The sequence below is a fragment of the Amphiura filiformis genome, chromosome 8 (genome assembly GCF_039555335.1).
Source record: "Amphiura filiformis chromosome 8, Afil_fr2py, whole genome shotgun sequence".
Lineage (NCBI taxonomy): Eukaryota > Metazoa > Echinodermata > Ophiuroidea > Amphilepidida > Amphiuridae > Amphiura > Amphiura filiformis.
The window spans coordinates 51,328,859-51,348,346 of NC_092635.1; the positions used below are offsets into that span (position 1 = coordinate 51,328,859).

General features: G+C 37.2%; 1 protein-coding gene across 1 annotated transcript; it reads right to left on the reverse strand.

Annotated features, from left to right (window-relative positions):
* Positions 1–1,049: 1,049 nt before the first annotated feature.
* Positions 1,050–17,253, reverse strand: LOC140159186 (uncharacterized). The gene is made up of 3 exons (XM_072182568.1): positions 17,119–17,253; positions 6,453–6,659; positions 1,050–3,235 (listed from the first exon to the last, which is right to left on the reverse strand). Exons 2-3 carry the CDS (start codon positions 6,654–6,656, stop codon positions 1,484–1,486), a joined length of 1,956 nt encoding a protein of 651 aa, XP_072038669.1. The 5' UTR covers positions 6,657–6,659; positions 17,119–17,253; the 3' UTR covers positions 1,050–1,483.
* Between the last annotated feature and the right edge of the window lie 2,235 nt (positions 17,254–19,488).

Consider the following 19,488-nt stretch of genomic DNA (forward strand, 5'->3'; position numbering starts at 1 on the left):
GTACAATACATATTACAATATATATTCTATCATGTCTATGGTGTCAAGGTCACTGGGCTTTGTTGCCCTGCGGGCCCCTTCTATATTGAACTCACTTGGAGTGTGTAGTCGTCGTATGGTAGTCTTAGGCCTCGGGCCTACCGGCCCTACGGCCTGATTCTTTTTATTGATACTGGGGGCCCAGGACCAGAGACTCCCATACGACGATTAAACACTCCCTAGTGAGTTCCAATATAGAAGGGACCGCAGGTTCAAGAAAGCCCAGTTACCTTGACAGCGTAGGAATGTGAGGACATCAAAATTGTCCTCACATTTTTTACTGCCCTCACATTGTACATGTTGTATAGAATATTGTCCTTATTTACTTTGGTTTACGCTATACATGCGATAAGTCCTTCATAATACTCCATTGCAACGTAACTTTTAGTCTCCTCGTGGTAACATTGTATTTCCCTGTTCGTTATATGTACATATACTAATACAGGGTGTCCCAGAATGATCTATACCGGGAAAGATGGAATTTTTTAGGTATGAAGGGCATGTTGAATGGTCATATTGTTTTACATTTTAAGTTCTACATATATTTAGCTTTCTCAGATTTTTTAGATTTTAAAAATCGGACGTTTATTCTAGTAGAAGTTATAGAAGGTTGCGTAAAAATGGTGAATTCTAAGTTTTGACAACGCAACCTATTTTGAAAATCTGTAATATTACTAACTGTTCAGCACAAAGTTATTTGGAAAAGGTTATGCAGGTATTTTAGTTATGCCCTGTTCATATTTCCACTAAATAGCCGATATCTATCTATTATTTATGACGTTACGAAGCAATCATTATATGGAATTCAGGATTTGTGGCCTAATCCAATTCTCTCTTTGGCGGTAGTTTTAAATATAGTTATTGTAGTGTGAGGTCCATGTCATTTGAAATGCTTGCAGAAATCGAACTGGTTGTGGTACAGAAAAGACGGCTCCTCAATTTACTGTACAGTAGCGTGGATTTCTTTCAAAATCTTACTGGCAAACCGGCAGCTATGTTGAGACGCAGAGTGAAGCTTCAGGTGCTCAGAACTAGAGCGAACATTGCAGCTGTCCGGCAAGCTTTAAGGCGCAACCCCAACAGTAGTTGTCGTCGAAATGCGGTGCCAAACATCCCACGTTCTTCATTTAATCATATCGTGCCATTTTTCAAAGGTATGCGAGTCGTTTTTCATCGATTTTACATTATTGCATGCCACGCCAAAACAAATAAAGGTAGCGTGCTGAAATTAACAGAATAGGTAGGAGACATGTCCATCATTATAATGCTGGTATCAAAAATAGATACACTGCCCGTCTTCTATTTTTAGTTATTTTTGCAAACACGGTACAAATCATTCTGGGACACCCTGTACATTGTACACAATGGCGCCTAAAGTAAACTTCTGTTGCCTACAAAGGTAGTAAACATTGTCTAATCTTAATCTAAAGATCTTCGTGATCGATTAAGCAAGATGCCATTCCAGCATTCTGTCCATTCCACGCGTCTGGTTCACGCTGGCACGAACACTGCGTCTATAACGAAAAGGAACGACCTTGTTGGCGTTGCCACGTCGGAAGTCACGCAGTTGTAGCCCTTCACTTTGCTTCACCTTCTGAAATGTCGGCGGTTTCGTAGATTGTGCACCTTCGTCAGTTGCCAGATATTCCGCTCGTAGGTAGTTGATGAACCATATCATGTTGTTGAAGTATTCTTGCAAGAAATAATAACCTCTATATATGTCTTTCCTGCATTCCTCCTTCCTTACCAACGGAATTGCAAGTCTGTATAACATCTCGATGTCATCACTGTGGATATCAAACGCTGCCAGACGTTTATTCGAAGCTGTGAAGATCTCATCATCACGGTTATAGTAGGGACCGACAAAATACCAATTCCAGTATTGGGTAATGATGGTGGAGCACTTGTTCTGACGATTAAGAAGCGGTTTCATCGCCTTCAACACCACTTGCGTTCCTATAAAGTCAGCAATGTTTGACGTGAATATGCGATCAAATCGGTACGATTCTGACGATTCTCCATATTCTTCGTTGATATATCTTGATATGTGGACGCAGTTGCATATCATGACGGATACACGTTGAGCCCCAGCCTTAATGCTTGCGATAGTCTGCTTGATCTGATCCGATATGAAGGAATGAAACATCACAACCATTGACTTGTTGTAATGGTGCTTCTTCACTTTCAGGTAATCCCATTCACTAAATGGCATCAGCTGATATTCGATGCAATAAACGTATTTACCAGCCACCATGAAACGCACGTTATCTTCGAGAATGGTCTCGGTGGTCCCTACGCCTCTTGATTCGCCCTCTGTAAACAAGTAACCCGTCAATGTGGGATTGTCGTACGGAAGAGGTCTGCCATTCACAGGAGGAATGAAGTTGCCGTGCTGATCGTACTCATCAAACGATGGAATCAACTCACTTGGCAATCCCTTACGGTACAGTCTCTGACCTTCTTCCAATTCTTGATATTGGTACAACAACCTCTTGCGCTGTTCGTGGAGATCAATGTAATTTGGATAACCCTTCCTACATTCTAACTCAAGCCATGCTTTCCATACCGGACGCATGGCAGTCAATGTTCCTTGGGCGATGTGTAGGGCTCCTCCAGTAAGCTTATCAAGGTCATCAGCTGAATAACCTAGCAGGGCTCTTAGGCAATCTGTCAGAAGCTTGTAATCTTTTTCAGGCAAATGAAGGGAGTACCAGATGGTGGTGATTCCTTCTGCAATGTTGGGGTCATCACAGTACTTTATCATCATGTACAGTTGAAGCACATTTCTAGCTTGTACATATGGATCGTAATCATCTAGAACGGTGTGTAGGGTACCTTTGAACCCGTTTGGTAAAGACGCAACTGTGTGAATCCAGTTTCTGAGATTACCGCAACCTGCAGACAGAATGGAATAACTATCTTTCAGTGGATCTTGCTTTGATGTCTTCTCTGACTTTACATCCTCACTGCATAATTCGTTGCCAGGTAAATTCAACATATCTATGGCTAGTGCATTGCCGATATAGTATGGACATCTCAAATTTACGTAGTAACTGTTGTACCGTAGAACAACTTTAAGGGGTGCAACTGTTTCTCTGATTTCTTTTGTGCGTTCGTGACAACTTGGCTTGTGGGCTTTCCAGTGTTGACGTTGACAGGCTTCTCCGCAGTACCAGGTATCGCAACACGCCGAACACTGTTTAAAAACAAAAACAAATTAAAGGTTAGTACCCGATGCTACCCGGGGATGCCACTTGAACTGATCTTTTATACAAAACGATACATTCATCACTCCACGGCTTTGTAACTCGGGAGTGTTGCCGCTCGTGACGTATGGCACATGATACAGTTTTTGGCCAATGAACACGATGAGCAAAGGGCGATAACACTGCCTGGTTTTCAGCCCGGAGCACTCCCATATATTGGGACACATCATGTTCCTGTAAAATTACCTTTTTGTTTTTAGAAATTTATAGCAAATCTGACAAATTTTCCGCGGTTCGATCGCGCGCATTTTGAACAAATTTAACATTTTTGCTTGTAGCCTCATTTTTGCAAAGTTTTAATTAGCCCAGCCTTTTAGCCCAGCACATTTTAGCCCAGCCTTTTTCACGGTCAATTACACCCCCATTTTAGCCCAGCCTTTTTAGCCAAGCACATTTTGGTCCAGCCTTTTTTCACGGTCAATTACACCCAATTTTAGCCCAGAATTTTAGCCAAGCCTTTTTCACTGTCAATTACACCCAATTTTTAGTGTTCCCACACCTACTGATAGACAGTGTCGTACTCCGGTAGGCACAGGTACGTTACTTTCATATTCGAGTGCCCCCCCCCCCCCAATATAGTTCTACTATAGTCAAAAAACTAAAGACACGAACATATAAACTGGCCTCAAAAAGAAACTTATAATTTTTCACAAGGTCATATATTAAAATCCTCTCCATAAAAATGAACAAAAATTGCACACAGGATTACTTCAATACTCTACTCTAAACACTGGTCAGTAACCAAACAGTTGTTCAACTGACACAACAGCAAAATGCGCTGACATGGAACACCTTCCTGGACCACATTCACAGCCCAACAGATTTCTTTTGCTGGGTTCCAATTATTCGCCTGTACATGAACAAAAATTACACACAGGATTACTTCAATACTCTACTCTAAACACATGTCAGTAACCAAGCAGTTATCCAACTGACACAACAGTAAAATACACTGACACGGAACAGCTTCCGGGACCACATTCACAGGCGAATAATTGGAACCCAGCAAAAGAAATCTGTTGGGCTGTGAATGTGGTCCAGGAAGGTTTTCCATGTCAGTGCATTTTGCTGTTGTGTCAGTTGGACAACTGCTTGGTTACTGACATGTGTTTAGAGTAGAGTATTGAAGTAATCCTGTGTGTAATTTTTGTTCATTTTTATAGACAGGATTTTAAGATATGACCTTGTGAAAAATTATAAGTTTCTTTTTGAGGCCAGTTTACATTTTCTGCGTGTACAAATTTCTACGTGGACCCATTGAACCCATTCAAATCAGGGGTCAAATTCGCATGAACCAAAAATGTCGAACAACACATTGATCAGGTCATAAGGTTTCGGAAAAAGTATAGTTTGACCTATCTGTGCTGAACCGTTTTTCGAGCAAAAGGTCGAGTTTTGCCCTCCATAGGGGTAAAATTTGAAGAAAAATGGTCTGCTTTTTATCAAAATGGTCTCAAACTGTTCATCTTAACATAAAAATTCAAATAACAATAGATTTTATATTATAGGCCTATAAGGTGTTTGGTTTCCAATGTACATTGTATATGCAGGAAATGAGGCATTAACTCCTTTTGACTAGGCTACATGCATCGTTAGAGAAGAGGAACAATTTGAGACCATTTTACAAAATCAAAATCTGAGCATTTTTTCAATTTGTAACCCCTGCAGAGCCTAAAATTTGACAGTTTACCCCCGAGTTTACCATTTTGCTCAAAAACGGTATATCACATAGGCCTACATGTAGGTCAAACTATTAACATTACCTGAATCCGTATGACTTAAGGGACGCACCATTTGATACTCAGGGGGGGGTAGGAAGTTAGGGTCGGGGAAGAAATTTATTTTTTTTCGCCGCCGAAGGCGGCTGAAGTTTTTTTTTTTTTCGCCGCCAAAGGCGGCAAGTTTTTTTTTTTTAATTTCATGCATTATACACAGTTAGGTGGGGAAGGTTTTTGTTTGTTTTTTTAGTGTTGGTGGGGAAAGTTGTTTTTTTTTTGCTCATGTAGTGGGTGAAGTTTTTTTTTTTTTGAAAAACTTCCTACCCCCACCCTGAGAATCTAATGGTGCGTCCCTAAGGGATACTAAAGTAAGCCGGTGTGGTTTTTAACACACTCCGAGCACTGTCATTTTTGTGTATCTGAATGACCTTTAAGATTTCCAGAAGTGGGTCATTTTGGGCCTATTTAAAAATTGATCGCTTAGATAGAAGGACGCCACATGCCTAACTTGGTGCATTTATCCACTCTGTCACCATCATAATGAAATCGACCTTTATTCTGCCTAACTATAAACTGAACCAGTTGTGTTAAACGAAATGAATTTTTTGATTGTGTTAGACACTTTTCGATTTATTTTTAAAATTCTTAGAGGGGAACTCATATTTAGGTGTGGGGTATGAACGTTTGGACAGTATTTTTTATGGGACATGAGAGCACATCAGACATATCGAATTGCATTCTGAATACGAAGACTGTCTATATATACCTTCTGATATCAAATAATTTAGATTTTTAGAAATTCGCGATATAATACACATTTTATGGCGAATGATTAAAAATTGATTTTTTTTAAATATTTAACACTCCTCGAAGTAAACTTTATAAATATAATGATATGTACTTAGCTGAGATGAAAAGCCGGCGATCAATTGAAAATTTTGAAGTTCGTGGATTTTCCCCCCAAAACACCAAAAAAAAGGTCTTTTGGGGAAAAATGTATTTAAAGTGTATGTACCTGGGATGAAAAGCCGACGATCAATTGAACAGTTTGACCTTTCGTATTGAAAATATGGATTTTTTCCCAAAACACCAAAAATAGGTCTTTTGGGGAAAAATACATATCTTCAATGAAAAGACAAAATTTTCAATTGATCCTCGGCTTTTCATCCCAACTTAATACACTTTAAGTACATATCATTAGATTTAAAAGTTTACTTCAATTCGAGGACTGTTGAATATCGAAAAATATCAAATTTTAATAATTTGTCATAAAATTTGTATTATATCGCGAATTTCAAAAAAATCAAAATTATTTGAAGGACATTCTATCGTATTCAGAATTCAATTCGATACGTCTGATGTGCTCTCATGTCCCACAAAAAATACTGTCGAAACGTTCATACCAGAGCCCTTAAACACATAGGCCTACCTCTTTTAGTTGTGCAGACTCTTTGCAGCATTTTGGATTTGAGCAACGTTTTGGTTTCCATTCTGCGCATTGTGGCGTATGTCTCCACTGATCACGAAAACGACATATTTCACCGCAGTACTTGGCTTCGCCACAGAAATCACAAGGAACGTTCCTTTTGATTGGGTTTTCACATCGCCAACAACAACCAAGTTGGACATCCATTTTCTAAATAGGAAAAACAGATTTGATTTCATTTACACTTACGAATCAAAATAATATACGAAATGGCATAAGGGGCTTGCAATAACTATGAGACCCGGGGTAAAATTTCCGTAAAACGCCCGTCAAAAATCGCCCCCCCGAGCGTAGCGAAATGGGACAATTATTGCATATTAAACTAGCATTTCCATGCTGTTTTCACAAGCCTTTTCAGAGCGTTTTATTTAACAGCGCCCCACGAATATGTGCCAAAACTCGCTTGCCCCACCCCCTCTCAGCTGGCCAAAAATTGCTTGCCCCTAATTTATATTAGAGCGGCTTTTCGTGATCAATAGCCTCATCACCCCTTTTCTGGTTGCAAAAAAATTATTGCAGATAATGCCAATATTAATGGGGGAGGCTTTGGGGGCGCGAGCCCCCGGGAAAAACTTTTTTAAAAAATTGGAACTATTACAAGCCTAAACAAACTAAGCAAAAACAAGTTTTAGGTCGAAATTCGCCCAAATATCTTTATTAGATAAAATTTTTGAATGTCCAAAAATGATGTCAAAAGTGTTATAGGTCGAAATTCACCAAAATAACGAAATTTCCAAACAAGAAATGTCTTTAAAAAGACAACGCCATGGATGAAGATCATGTTTCATAATTTTGCATTAATTGCAAGTACTTGGAAAGCTAGTAAATTTGAATGTTTGGCACAACTAACCGGGTGCGAAATATTGGCATTTTATTGGTAAATACCACCAATGACATACTAGGAAATACTCAAAATTTTCATGTCGAAAGCTGAATTGGAAAATGTGTGCTAAATTGGTCTACATTTAATTCATACTTGTAACAAACGGCTCAATTGAAATCACATCCTCTGAGTTTTACAACAATCCAACAATCTATATTCAGATAACCTTAAGAATGTTTGCTGCTTAATTAAGGGATTTCATATCAACCACATTTCATGACAATCCAATTATCTATTATCAGTAACTGTTAACCTTGATATTGAAGCATAGTAATTAATTTTAGATATATTTATTCGCAATGTATAGTTTACTGGTAGTTACAATCACATCATAAGGCCACTAACAGTCAATTTTGAGTTTCCCGTCACATAATTTCTGAAAACAAGTGAGGTAACTTTTTCATTATTCATTATTTTTCTGCCTTTCGTTATATGACTAACACGAATGTAAAATGTGTTGTTATTTGCCACTCATTCACTTGAAGATGGATGTTTAGCCCTAATGAGATTCAAAAGTATATTAAAAATAGTCACAATAATGAATTCAAGTGAGGGTCAGAAAATGAAGTGAGGGCGGTGACGGGAAACTCAAAATCGACTTTCATTGGCCTAATCAAAAAGACTGATTACTCAATCCCAGGGATTACCGGTTGCTCTACACGTACCAAAAATGTATAAAACCAAAGCCACTATCTACCCCAATTACTGGTATCCCCCCCTCGACGACTAGTGTCACTCCCAACATCAATTAGTGTTGGTAGTAGTGCACTATTTATACCCAGCTCTGGTCAGATCAGGGAATGGTCAGATAATGCTCATCATTATTGTTTAATTAGTGGTCACACTTTACTTGTCAATGCTTGTTGACAGCTTATCAGTAGTCAGATCAGCAGGGGTGCAGTATCCTTTTTCATAGAGCAAAATTGTTCAAAATGTTCTAAAAACCTTATTTTTGAACGGATTTTAATCGTCAACAAAGCAAAATGTATGTTTAATATATTAATTATTTCATTAATAGCAATTTCCTAAATTTCCATCCATAAATAACCACAGAGCATTATCTGTTTACAAAATAAGTGTTTATTTTCAATTAGCCATCTTATCAGTAAAACTGATAGGAGGCCAAATTATAGTCAAATCAATTAGCCATCTTATCAGTAAAACTGATAGGAGGCCAAATTATAGTCAAAAAACAGATTCTTTGTCTGGTAGTCCCGGCAACCCAGTATATATGTGGCTCAGTTGTAAACATACACAACACAAACTGACTGTGAAGGAGCCTATATGCACGTAAACAACTTTCTAGTACATGTATAATAAAATCCGTTTTTGAGTATAATAAAGAAAGTCATGCATTGGCAACATGAAGGAAATACCTATTGCTAACTTGGTAAAATGCATACTCGTAGCCCAATCTTATACATCATAGCACCCAGTTTGGGTTTGTAGTTTCGAAATGTTGCATTTAAACATTAGTTCTTTCAAATATGAAACGCTAAAACACAAATCTAGAACAAACAATCATTATATTTAGAAAGATATAGCAAACTTTCCATGATAGAGATTGGACCCAAGACAAAGTACACCCAAATTAGGTGACAATTCGGAATTCAGCCATGGCTGGAAAAATGGTGTCAAAATACTCTAGTACACTTGATCGATACATAAAGGTGGTTTTTCCCTTTTCGCCAGCCCATTCGGGGCTGGTACCTGTTTCAGGTTTGGGGTCAGTTTACTCAAGAGATTATATTTTAGTGGTATTGGAATGATTTTTTTTTTACTTTTTGTGGTTAAATTTTTTTAAATATTTTAATTCGATTTGTTAGGAAAAGTAAGTATGTTTTGCCGTTTCAACGAACGAAAACGAGTGAGTATTACCAAAGTTATGTTTGAACTAATTAATTATGACTTTAAAAGTTTAAAGGCCTAAATGTAACAATAATAGTTAATATATATAGCATCATATGGTCAGCAGAAGAAAATCTGACATCACCTATGATGTCATATCAGTGTCCTTGACCGGGGTCCTTACTCCTTGACCACTGAACAGCGTGATATCATGTTGATAACAGATCTATAGAATCAAAATCTTCATCCTATCCCCGGATCATATCACAGATTCTCAACAATCTGTGATCATATGGACCATATTGATGTGAAAGTAGTTATCTATCATATCCTGTGTCGTTTTATGGATAAAAATGACTCAAAATGTTATTGATGAAATGGTTGCTATCATAAACATCAGTTTTGTCTTTTCAACGGGAAAAATCCGATGCAAAATAAAGTTTTTAGGGCCTAGCTATAATATGGGCATAATTTATGCATATAGTATTGAACAATGTACCCCATTTGACATGCACTTATAGATAAATAAATTGTCTTACTTTATTAATTTAATAACTTCTTTATTATAAATAAAATGACACATAACTATTTGATTCATAAAATTACATTCAACAAAATGATTGAAGAGAAAACACACAAGGCACTAGGCAGACTGTTATAGAATGGAGTATGTAAGATGCCATGTCCATAGCTTCGCAGGAGTTTCCGACTAGCAATCAACATGATCAGCACATTCAGAAAAACACAGTTTAAGAGTGAAGATTGTAGTGAGTAACCAGTCCTTTATAAATGTGCTGGCCACTATCTATTATAATATAGTAGGCTTAAACTATACATTGCTAATTAATTAAGTTATTTTAAAATAAAATGTACATGTAAGTTAACTCAAACCGGCAGTGTATATATCGAAAGCAGTGAAATCGGACATTCCTAAGCGAAGATATTGAGTTCGTAAGTTCTGGTATTACAAAATTGGAAATTGAGATATCGTGGGTAAAAAGCTGAAAAGACAAAAAAAACCAACGACAACAACAACAACAACAAAACAAACAGACCAGAACAATTTGGAGTACATGTAATGAATTAAAAGAGTTGACATGAGATTAGGAATTAATGTTTTCTGCTGCATCAGTGTGCATGTTCTCACCGTTGATGGTTTGGTGGACTGTCATGTAGATGTAAGCGTGATCCTAAAAATGCCTTTCACATTGACCAAAACTAATTACAAGACCTCTTCTACATTGAGGCTGGCTCTCCCTTTTAAAGGGAATTTTTATTAGAGGGTTTTCTATTTGTTAAAATTTAGGGTCAGTGCAGTGTCAGTGAGGGACACTTGCGTAATCTAATTAAAAGCTCGTTAGCAACGGCCGATAAAGCGCATGTCAACTTGCAACAGACTGATGTCATAAATTCATATACATTTGTTTATAAACGGGCAAAATAGCCAATGGGGTTTCTATAACTACTTTGTTGTTCTCATGGTTTATTATTTCGGCAAGAAACCTTTTCCATTCCAATATAGTTATTACTGATCATGTTAAGGTTAGCAACTATTTTAAACTGTTGCGATTTGGTAGTTAGCAGCATGTTGCGAGTGGTATAGTCCCCCGGGGGGGGAGGGGGGGAGGCACTCAACATTGGAAGTGACGGTATGTGCCTGTCAATAGGCCCCCTCTTTTGAAGTCGACTATACCCGATGACCCCCTTTTTTAAAAGTCATACCCGATGACCCCCCCTTTTTTTTAGTTGCGGCTACCCAATGACCCCCTTTTTTTGGTTGCGGCTACCCAATGACCCCCTTTTTTTCTAGATTTTAAGAGAGCATCATCAAAATGCAACAAACAAATGCCGAAACTTTCAAATTTTGCTCCATTTTTTCAAGATTATGCCGAAACTTTCAAAATTTTGCTCCATTTTTTCAAAAATGTTTCTACCCGATGACCCTTTTTTTGAAATCTTATACTCAATGACCCCTTCTTTCAAAATATTATACCCAATGACCCCTTTTTTTTATTTTGTTTGTACCCAATGACCCCCTTTTTTAAAATAGCGCTTTGTTACCGATAGGCCCCTACTTCGCGACACCGGTAGGCACATACGACATACCCGTCAGTTCTAAAGTTGAGTGCCCCCCCCCCCCCGGGGGGGGGGGGGCAATTAAACATTAGTTCTTTCAAATATGAAACGCTAAAACACAAATCTAGAACAAACAATCATTATATTTAGAAAGATATAGCAAACTTTCCATGATAGAGATTGGACCCAAGACAAAGTACACCCAAATTAGGTGACAATTCGGAATTAAGCCATGGCTGGAAAAATGGTGTCAAAATACTCTAGTACACTTGATCGATACATAAAGGTGGTTTTTCCCTTTTCGCCAGCCCATTCGGGGCTGGTACCTGTTTCAGGTTTGGGGTCAGTTTACTCAAGAGATTATATTTTAGTGGTATTGGAATGATTTTTTTTTTTTTACTTTTGTGGTTAAATTTTTTTTTAAATATTTTAATTCGATTTGTTAGGAAAAGTAAGTATGTTTTGCCGTTTCAACGAACGAAAACGAGTGAGTATTACCAAAGTTATGTTTGAACTAATTAATTATGACTTTAAAAGTTTAAAGGCCTAAATGTAACAATAATAGTAAATATATATAGCATCATATGGTCAGCAGAAGAAAATCTGACATCACCTATGATGTCATATCAGTGTCCTTGACCGGGGGTCCTTACTCCTTGACCACTGAACAGCGTGATATCATGTTGATAACAGATCTATAGAATCAAAATCTTCATCATATCCCGGATCATATCACAGATTCTCAACAATCTGTGATCATATGGACCATATTGATGTGAAAGTAGTTATCTATCATATCCTGTGTCGTTTTATGGATAAAAATGACTCAAAATGTTATTGATGAAATGGTTGCTATCATAAACATCAGTTTTGTCTTTTCAACGGGAAAAATCCGATGCAAAATAAAGTTTTTAGGGCCTAGCTATAATATGGGCATAATTTATGCATATAGTATTGAACAATGTACCCCATTTGACATGCACTTATAGATAAATAAATTGTCTTACTTTATTAATTTAATAACTTCTTTATTATAAATAAAATGACACATAACTATTTGATTCATAAAATTACATTCAACAAAATGATTGAAGAGAAAACACACAAGGCACTAGGCAGACTGTTATAGAATGGAGTATGTAAGATGCCATGTCCATAGCTTCGCAGGAGTTTCCGACTAGCAATCAACATGATCAGCACATTCAGAAAAACACAGTTTAAGAGTGAAGATTGTAGTGAGTAACCAGTCCTTTATAAATGTGCTGGCCACTATCTATTATAATATAGTAGGCTTAAACTATACATTGCGAATTAATTAAGTTATTTTAAAATAAAATGTACATGTAAGTTAACTCAAACCGGCAGTGTATATATCGAAAGCAGTGAAATCGGACATTCCTAAGCGAAGATATTGAGTTCGTAAGTTCTGGTATTACAAAATTGGAAATTGAGATATCGTGGGTAAAAAGCTGAAAAGACAAAAAAAACCAACGACAACAACAACAACAACAACAACAAAACAAACAGACCAGAACAATTTGGAGTACATGTAATGAATTAAAAGAGTTGACATGAGATTAGGAATTAATGTTTTCTGCTGTTTCAGTGTGCATGTTCTCACCGTTGATGGTTTGGTGGACTGTCATGTAGATGTAAGCGTGATCCTAAAAATGCCTTTCACATTGACCAAAACTAATTACAAGACCTCTTCTACATTGAGGCTGGCTTTCCCTTTTAAAGGGAATTTTATTAGAGGGTTTTCTATTTGTTAAAATTTAGGGTCAGTGCAGTGTCAGTGAGGGACACTTGCGTAATCTAATTAAAAGCTCGTTAGCAACGGCCGATAAAGCGCATGTCAACTTGCAACAGACTGATGTCATAAATTCATATACATTTGTTTATAAACGGGCAAAATAGCCAATGGGGTTTCTATAACTACTTTGTTGTTCTCATGGTTTATTATTTCGGCAAGAAACCTTTTCCATTTAAAAAGAAGTTATTACTGATCATGTTAAGGTTAGCAACTATTTTAAACTGTTGCGATTTGGTAGTTAGCAGCATGTTGCGAGTGGTATAGTCCCCCGGGGGGGGAGGGGGGGAGGCACTCAACATTGGAAGTGACGGTATGTGCCTGTCAATAGGCCCCTCTTTTGAAGTCGACTATACCCGATGACCCCCTTTTTTAAAAGTCATACCCGATGATCCCCCTTTTTTTAGTTGCGGCTACCCAATGACCCCCTTTTTTGGTTGCGGCTACCCAATGACCCCTTTTTTTCTAGATTTTAAAAGAGCATCATCAAAATGCAACAAACAAATGCCGAAACTTTCAAATTTTGCTCCATTTTTTCAAGATTATGCCGAAACTTTCAAAATTTTGCTCCATTTTTTCAAAAATGTTTCTACCCGATGACCCTTTTTTGAAATCTTATACTCAATGACCCCTTCTTTCAAAATATTATACCCAATGCCCCCCTTTTTTTATTTTGTTTTTACTCCAATTGACCCCTTTTTTAAAATAGCGCTTTGTTACCGATAGGCCCCTACTTCGCGACACCGGTAGGCACATACGACATACCCGTCAGTTCTAAAGTTGAGTGCCCCCCGGGGTATAGTGAGCTTAATTGGCAAATCATTATAGCAAGTGTGTATAGAAGAATTCAAATATCATAGATTGTGTTGTAAAGAGGGCCGAAACACTTTTGTAAAATGTACATAGGGCCGAGTAAAAATACATGTTTCTTGTCCTCGCCCTCCTCCTTTTTGAAGATTTTTAAAATTTCTTTTTATTTTGTAAACTTTCAGTTATAACTTGTTGAAAAAGATGTTTCTGAAGTTGAAACTCATTTTACGGCTTTGTAAATCCATAATACATCATTTAAGAAGAGTTTTGTGATCACTAGCATGACTAGAGGGACCTACCTCTCAAAACAATAAAATAAAAAGGGACTCCTCCTTTTTCTCAGATATCAATCTGTACGTCGAATACCCAAAATATGGTGCCAAATACAGGTATTTAGCGTCATTTTCCAATAAAAAAAATAGAAAATAAAAAGCCCCTCATTCTCCTAATATTAAAAAAACCCGACGAGAAACATATTTTTATTTTTACTTGGCCTAACTCATTACAACAATAAATCAAGCAAGTTTTCAAAGTATATGATTTTGAAGATAATAAAAATCGATATTTGGCTGCTTTGACCAACAATAGGCCTACCTCGTAAAAGTCCCATTCAGTGATCCCTCCACAAGTGTTAAAATAATATTGTTTATAAATTGCTTATTGGATAAGTCATTCAAATTGTCATTATTTTGGTATTTATGAAATGAAAGCTGGCAAATCACGAAGAAAACGGCAGTATTGACAAGGTTGCAGCCCCAAGATCAAATACAAGATGTAGCTAATTATAGGCCTACTGTCTATAATCAATTTCAGATTCCTATATAGGCCCTAAATGCTATATTTAGGCTGAACCACCAGCAGGCTATGTTAGCACATCTACAATGACAAAGGTATACCAAAATCTGAATTTTGATGATTTTTACGATCGTCCGGATGAGCAAATCACTCTTATTTTAAGTTCAAGTTTGATGGAAATCGTAAAATATGACTTTAAAGAAACATAATTTTGGAAGCACACACTGCAATTACTCATTATGTTAGAAAATATTTAAACCTTAAGTTAAGGTGGTACTACACCCCTTGATAAATTTGTGACTATTTTCGCATTTTTCTCAAAAAAATAATAAAACACTGGTAACAAAAGTTATGTATATTATAGGGGCAAGGCATCCAGTTACTACATTGGAATGTCAGTGACTCAAGACAAGTAGTTATTGATTTATTGATCATATATTTGTTTTCCCTCATTTTTGACTGTAACTCCACAACTGTTGTCTGTGCTGAAATAAAATTTTCAGTGCAGTTATTGTTGTACAGTCCTTGCCCCTATAATATACATATCTTACTTGTCACCAATGCGCTATAATTTAGGAGAAAAATGCAAACATACACAAAATTTACCAGGGGTGTAGTACCACCTTAAAGTCATATCTAATACAAATTATTTGAATGATATTTTTTGGGTTCCAAAAATAATTCGCTATGAAAAATGATCAGCTTTTCACATCAGCCATGGGTGTTACTGTTAGTAAAACGAGCCTCGTTTTTCACGTCGAGCCTCAGTTTTCGAGACTCGTTTTACTAACACCCCACAATCAAACCATGTTTCTGAGAATCATCATCTGGCGAAGATCAAGTTGAACTGAACTAAAAATCAAGTTCATACGATTCTAAACAAGTGATCGATCGACGATCGATCCGAATAACCAGGCTCGTATAGTCGGGTGGTGCATGGAGCTAAAAAAGGGGAAAGCTTTCCTTCCAAAAAGGGCTATTTCAATGTTTATCCCGAAGAAGAGGACCTGTTGGTTTTTACCCCCCCCCCAAAAAAATTGATATTTTCCGGATTATATAGGGGTGCGTCGCACTACGGTTCAGTAAACACATGCCTTATTGCTTTCACTTGTGCACATTGTAATTCTTTATATTTAAAGTAAAGTAAATAGTCAAAGGATCCATGACCTTACAAATATGATCATAATAAACTTCACACCCAATTTACAAGTCTTGGCGAAAACCAATCTCTTTTCTAAGGAAGCTAATTTACATAAACAAACAGAGCAACTGGTTCTGGGCTACTAGTACTAGACTGAACACAAATGAATGAATCTAAATGGTAAAATCATGGAAGAAAGAGATATGAATTATCTCTTTCTTTCATAAAATTAAGGCCTACTTTACTCGACTCACTCACTTTGTTGATTTAAAAAAAAAACTTAAAAATTCTCTTAGAAAATTTTTAAGTACAAGGACAAGGTATGACATAATTATTCTCACTAGAAAAGATGAGGAGAGAGTTTGATGCTTTACAAAATATAGGCAACACACATGACATAAAAGACCAACTCAAGTACCTCTTCAAGTGGCAATAAAAAAGAATGATGAATGGGTAATAGCAGGAAAGTTTCAACTTTCCTGGTGATAGTTTATGCGGTGAACTCTCTATTCTCATCTTCTCTGGTAGTAATGTACTAGTAGTAACATGAACATATAAGGCGAGTAGGAACCACCACATTTTGGAAAAGTAGACCTATTTTGTCTGAAAATCTGCCCTATCTTCAAGTTTGAGACATCTGTCAACTTGTAGAAAAGTGTCATAACCAACTCCAGCTCCCTGGAACTGACTGTTTTGATAGTTGGTAAATCAGTGGCGTAGATTTCTTTTTGACATTGGGGGATGGGGTTGGAAAAAAACTTCTTGCAGTATAGTGAATTCAGCATCTTTTAGTGACATATTAATAAGTTTATTGTACAAATGGAAACATTTTACCATTTTGAAACTAAACTGTTGAAATATGGTGCAAAAATGGAATAAATTCGGGCTAAAATGGCTAAATATGAGGTCAGAAAGTAAAGTTATAGAAACCCACATACAGGCGTCAACATTGGGGGGGGTGATTGTATGGACCATCCCCCTCCCCTGGCAAAATATTGGGGGATTTACCCCCATCCCCCGGGATCTACGCCTATGTTGGTAATATGAAACTTCAATCAGAAATCACAATGCTCTCTCAACACCCGGTCTCAACATAGCTCAGAAATGTTGTGAAGAGACAAACTCATTGAATAAACGTTAAGGCAATAATATTAAACATCATGGAAGCAAAATGAGAGCAAGTTATTAGTATTTTAATACTTAAAAGTAACAAAATAAAGAATAAACTGTTCTGACATAGGCCTACCTGTAGAGGTGGTGTCTTCGATGTGATGTCGACAACAAGGTGTACCGCACTGCACAATTGTCAGTAGGCCTACTGAGCAGCAGGAAATTGCACGGCAACACAGTCTGATTCTTCACAGTGTCAGCTGAATTCTGGCGAGGTACTGGGCGAACTGAGGTACTTGAGATGTGGTGGACGGATTAGGTCATCAACTACACGGTCGTTATCCATCATGTTCTTCTGGCAGCGATGGTCATGATCATGATGATGGTGCATGGTGAGTATTGGGCCAAGCAAAATAAAAAAACATGTTTCACGTCCTTGTTTTGCCACAACAAAAAAATAATGAAGAGGGGCTTTTTTATTTTCTAATTTTTATTGCAAAATCGGTGTAATTAGGCCCTACCCATACTTTCCATTCTGGATACAATAATGCCTGGAATTAAAGGAGGATGCCTTTTTATTTTGTTGTTCTGAGAGGTAGGCCCCCGGCCTCTATGTTCACAAAACCTTCCAAAAGTATGTCTTGTATATAATTAATAACAAGGCTATAGAACGCATCTCAACTTCCTAGATATATTTTTTGAAAAGTTATAACTGAATTTCAAGAAATAAAATATAATTGACATGATTGAAGAAACCTCAAAAAAGGAAGCAGGAGGACGTGGTATATTAGTTTTTATTTGGCCTTAGCGAGAAATTGATAGGGCCTACATACATGTAGTACTGTCTAGTGTCTACATAATACGCTGGCGAAGTGACGTAATAAATTGGATTAACTACCATAGCAATCACACTGCAATAGGTTAAAACAATTTTAAATATATTGCGCTGCACTATACCAGAGACTATACCACCGGGTTGCACTCATGACCTGTGTATGTCTGCAATCATAAATTGAATACAATACCGGTCTTTTCAAAGATATTAATCCAACGCACTGAATGGTCTATTGTTCTATTGTGTCCGATTTGAGCGCTGACATATTGAAAAATGTTGCCAATCAATATTCATGAGAGTGTACATTCAACGTCCAATTTTCGAAATTGGGTGACTTGTGCTTGGCAGGTGTAAAATACATCTGACTGGGCGTTTTAAATACGTAACGCATAAAGGCATTGACATCATCGAATGGCTGCCTTTAGTGCTGTTAGTGTTGGGCCTATGTGGGGGGGGGGGGCTGTGTTTAGTTTATAATAATTATTATAAGACCTACATTTATTTGTCATTCCTTTCTTTTCCTTTCTCTGTACTTATTCTTTCCTTGCTAAAGTATCACTCCCTCTTCTTATCACCCTTACCTTCTCCATCACCTCTTACTTTTTGTCCCCTCTCATTCCTATCATTTTCCTTACCTTTCTATTTATTTACATCTATTTATTTATTTCTCTTCATTTCTTCCTCTTTCTCACTTCCTCCAGTCACCCTCTCATTCTTCATATCCCCTAGTAACTCCCTCATCCCCTCCCAAGACCTCTCACAGAAGAGCTGCCCCCTTCAGTACGCCACTGATTATGACATTCTCCTTCTTAAAATAAAATAAAATGTCAATTTGTGAAACAACTTTTATATAGGCCTATACCGGTATACTTATTATATGTTACATGTATACGTAGCTATTACCATTATACAGTACTATAGACATGCAGACATGGCAGCCTCGATGTGTAATCATTCAGCAAGCGCATTCAATTTATTTAAATGAACCACCTAAATTCAGTCGATTGACAACGATGTGTGCCTTTTGTGCTTACGGCTACTCAATCACACCCTTGGGTTTATGGTAACAATAGGTACTTTTCGTTCCAATAGGCGCTTTCACGCGACTTTCGTTTGATCACTTATTGACAGTAGCCTGCTAGGTAAAGCGTTAATACACTGTCGGGCCAGCTTACCGATTTAAAGGCGGAAGCTCTTTGTCCCAAACAAAAGGTACCTTTCGATGAATAGCTTGTCAGATTTCAAATCGGCACAAGTGAACAATGCGTTACATAATCTATTGCTTCTCCATCTTTAATAGCTCCATGTATTAATCTAACAGGTGCGAGTGATCAACATGATATGGTTCAATGCAGAGTGTGAACGTACCAGTGAAGCGCGGTATATTCAAAAATTGTTTTCACCTTTTATTGCTATGGTAGTTAATCGGATTATTACATAACTTCGCCAGCGTTTTTCTTTACCCAATTGGTGCGCACTTTTGCAGTTTGCACTCCATTTTGAAAGTTGTGGTGCAATTTCATCTGATGCGGAGCAATTTGAAGGGAAGTCTCAGAACAATCAAAATAAATTTACAATTGTGAAGGAGTCAAATAGGGAAAGGGGTATGAACGTTTAGACAGTATTTATTGTGGGACATTAGAGCACATCAGACATATCGAATTGCATTCT

Excerpts from the sequence above, each read along its gene's own strand:
- LOC140159186 (XM_072182568.1), bottom strand. The coding sequence starts at position 6,656 with ATGGATGTCCAACTTGGTTGTTGTTGGCGATGTGAAAACCCAATCAAA. Across the intron at positions 3,236-6,452 it reads AGTCTGCACAACTAAAAGAG|TGTTCGGCGTGTTGCGATAC; the intron begins GTAGGCCTATGT and ends GTTTTTAAACAG.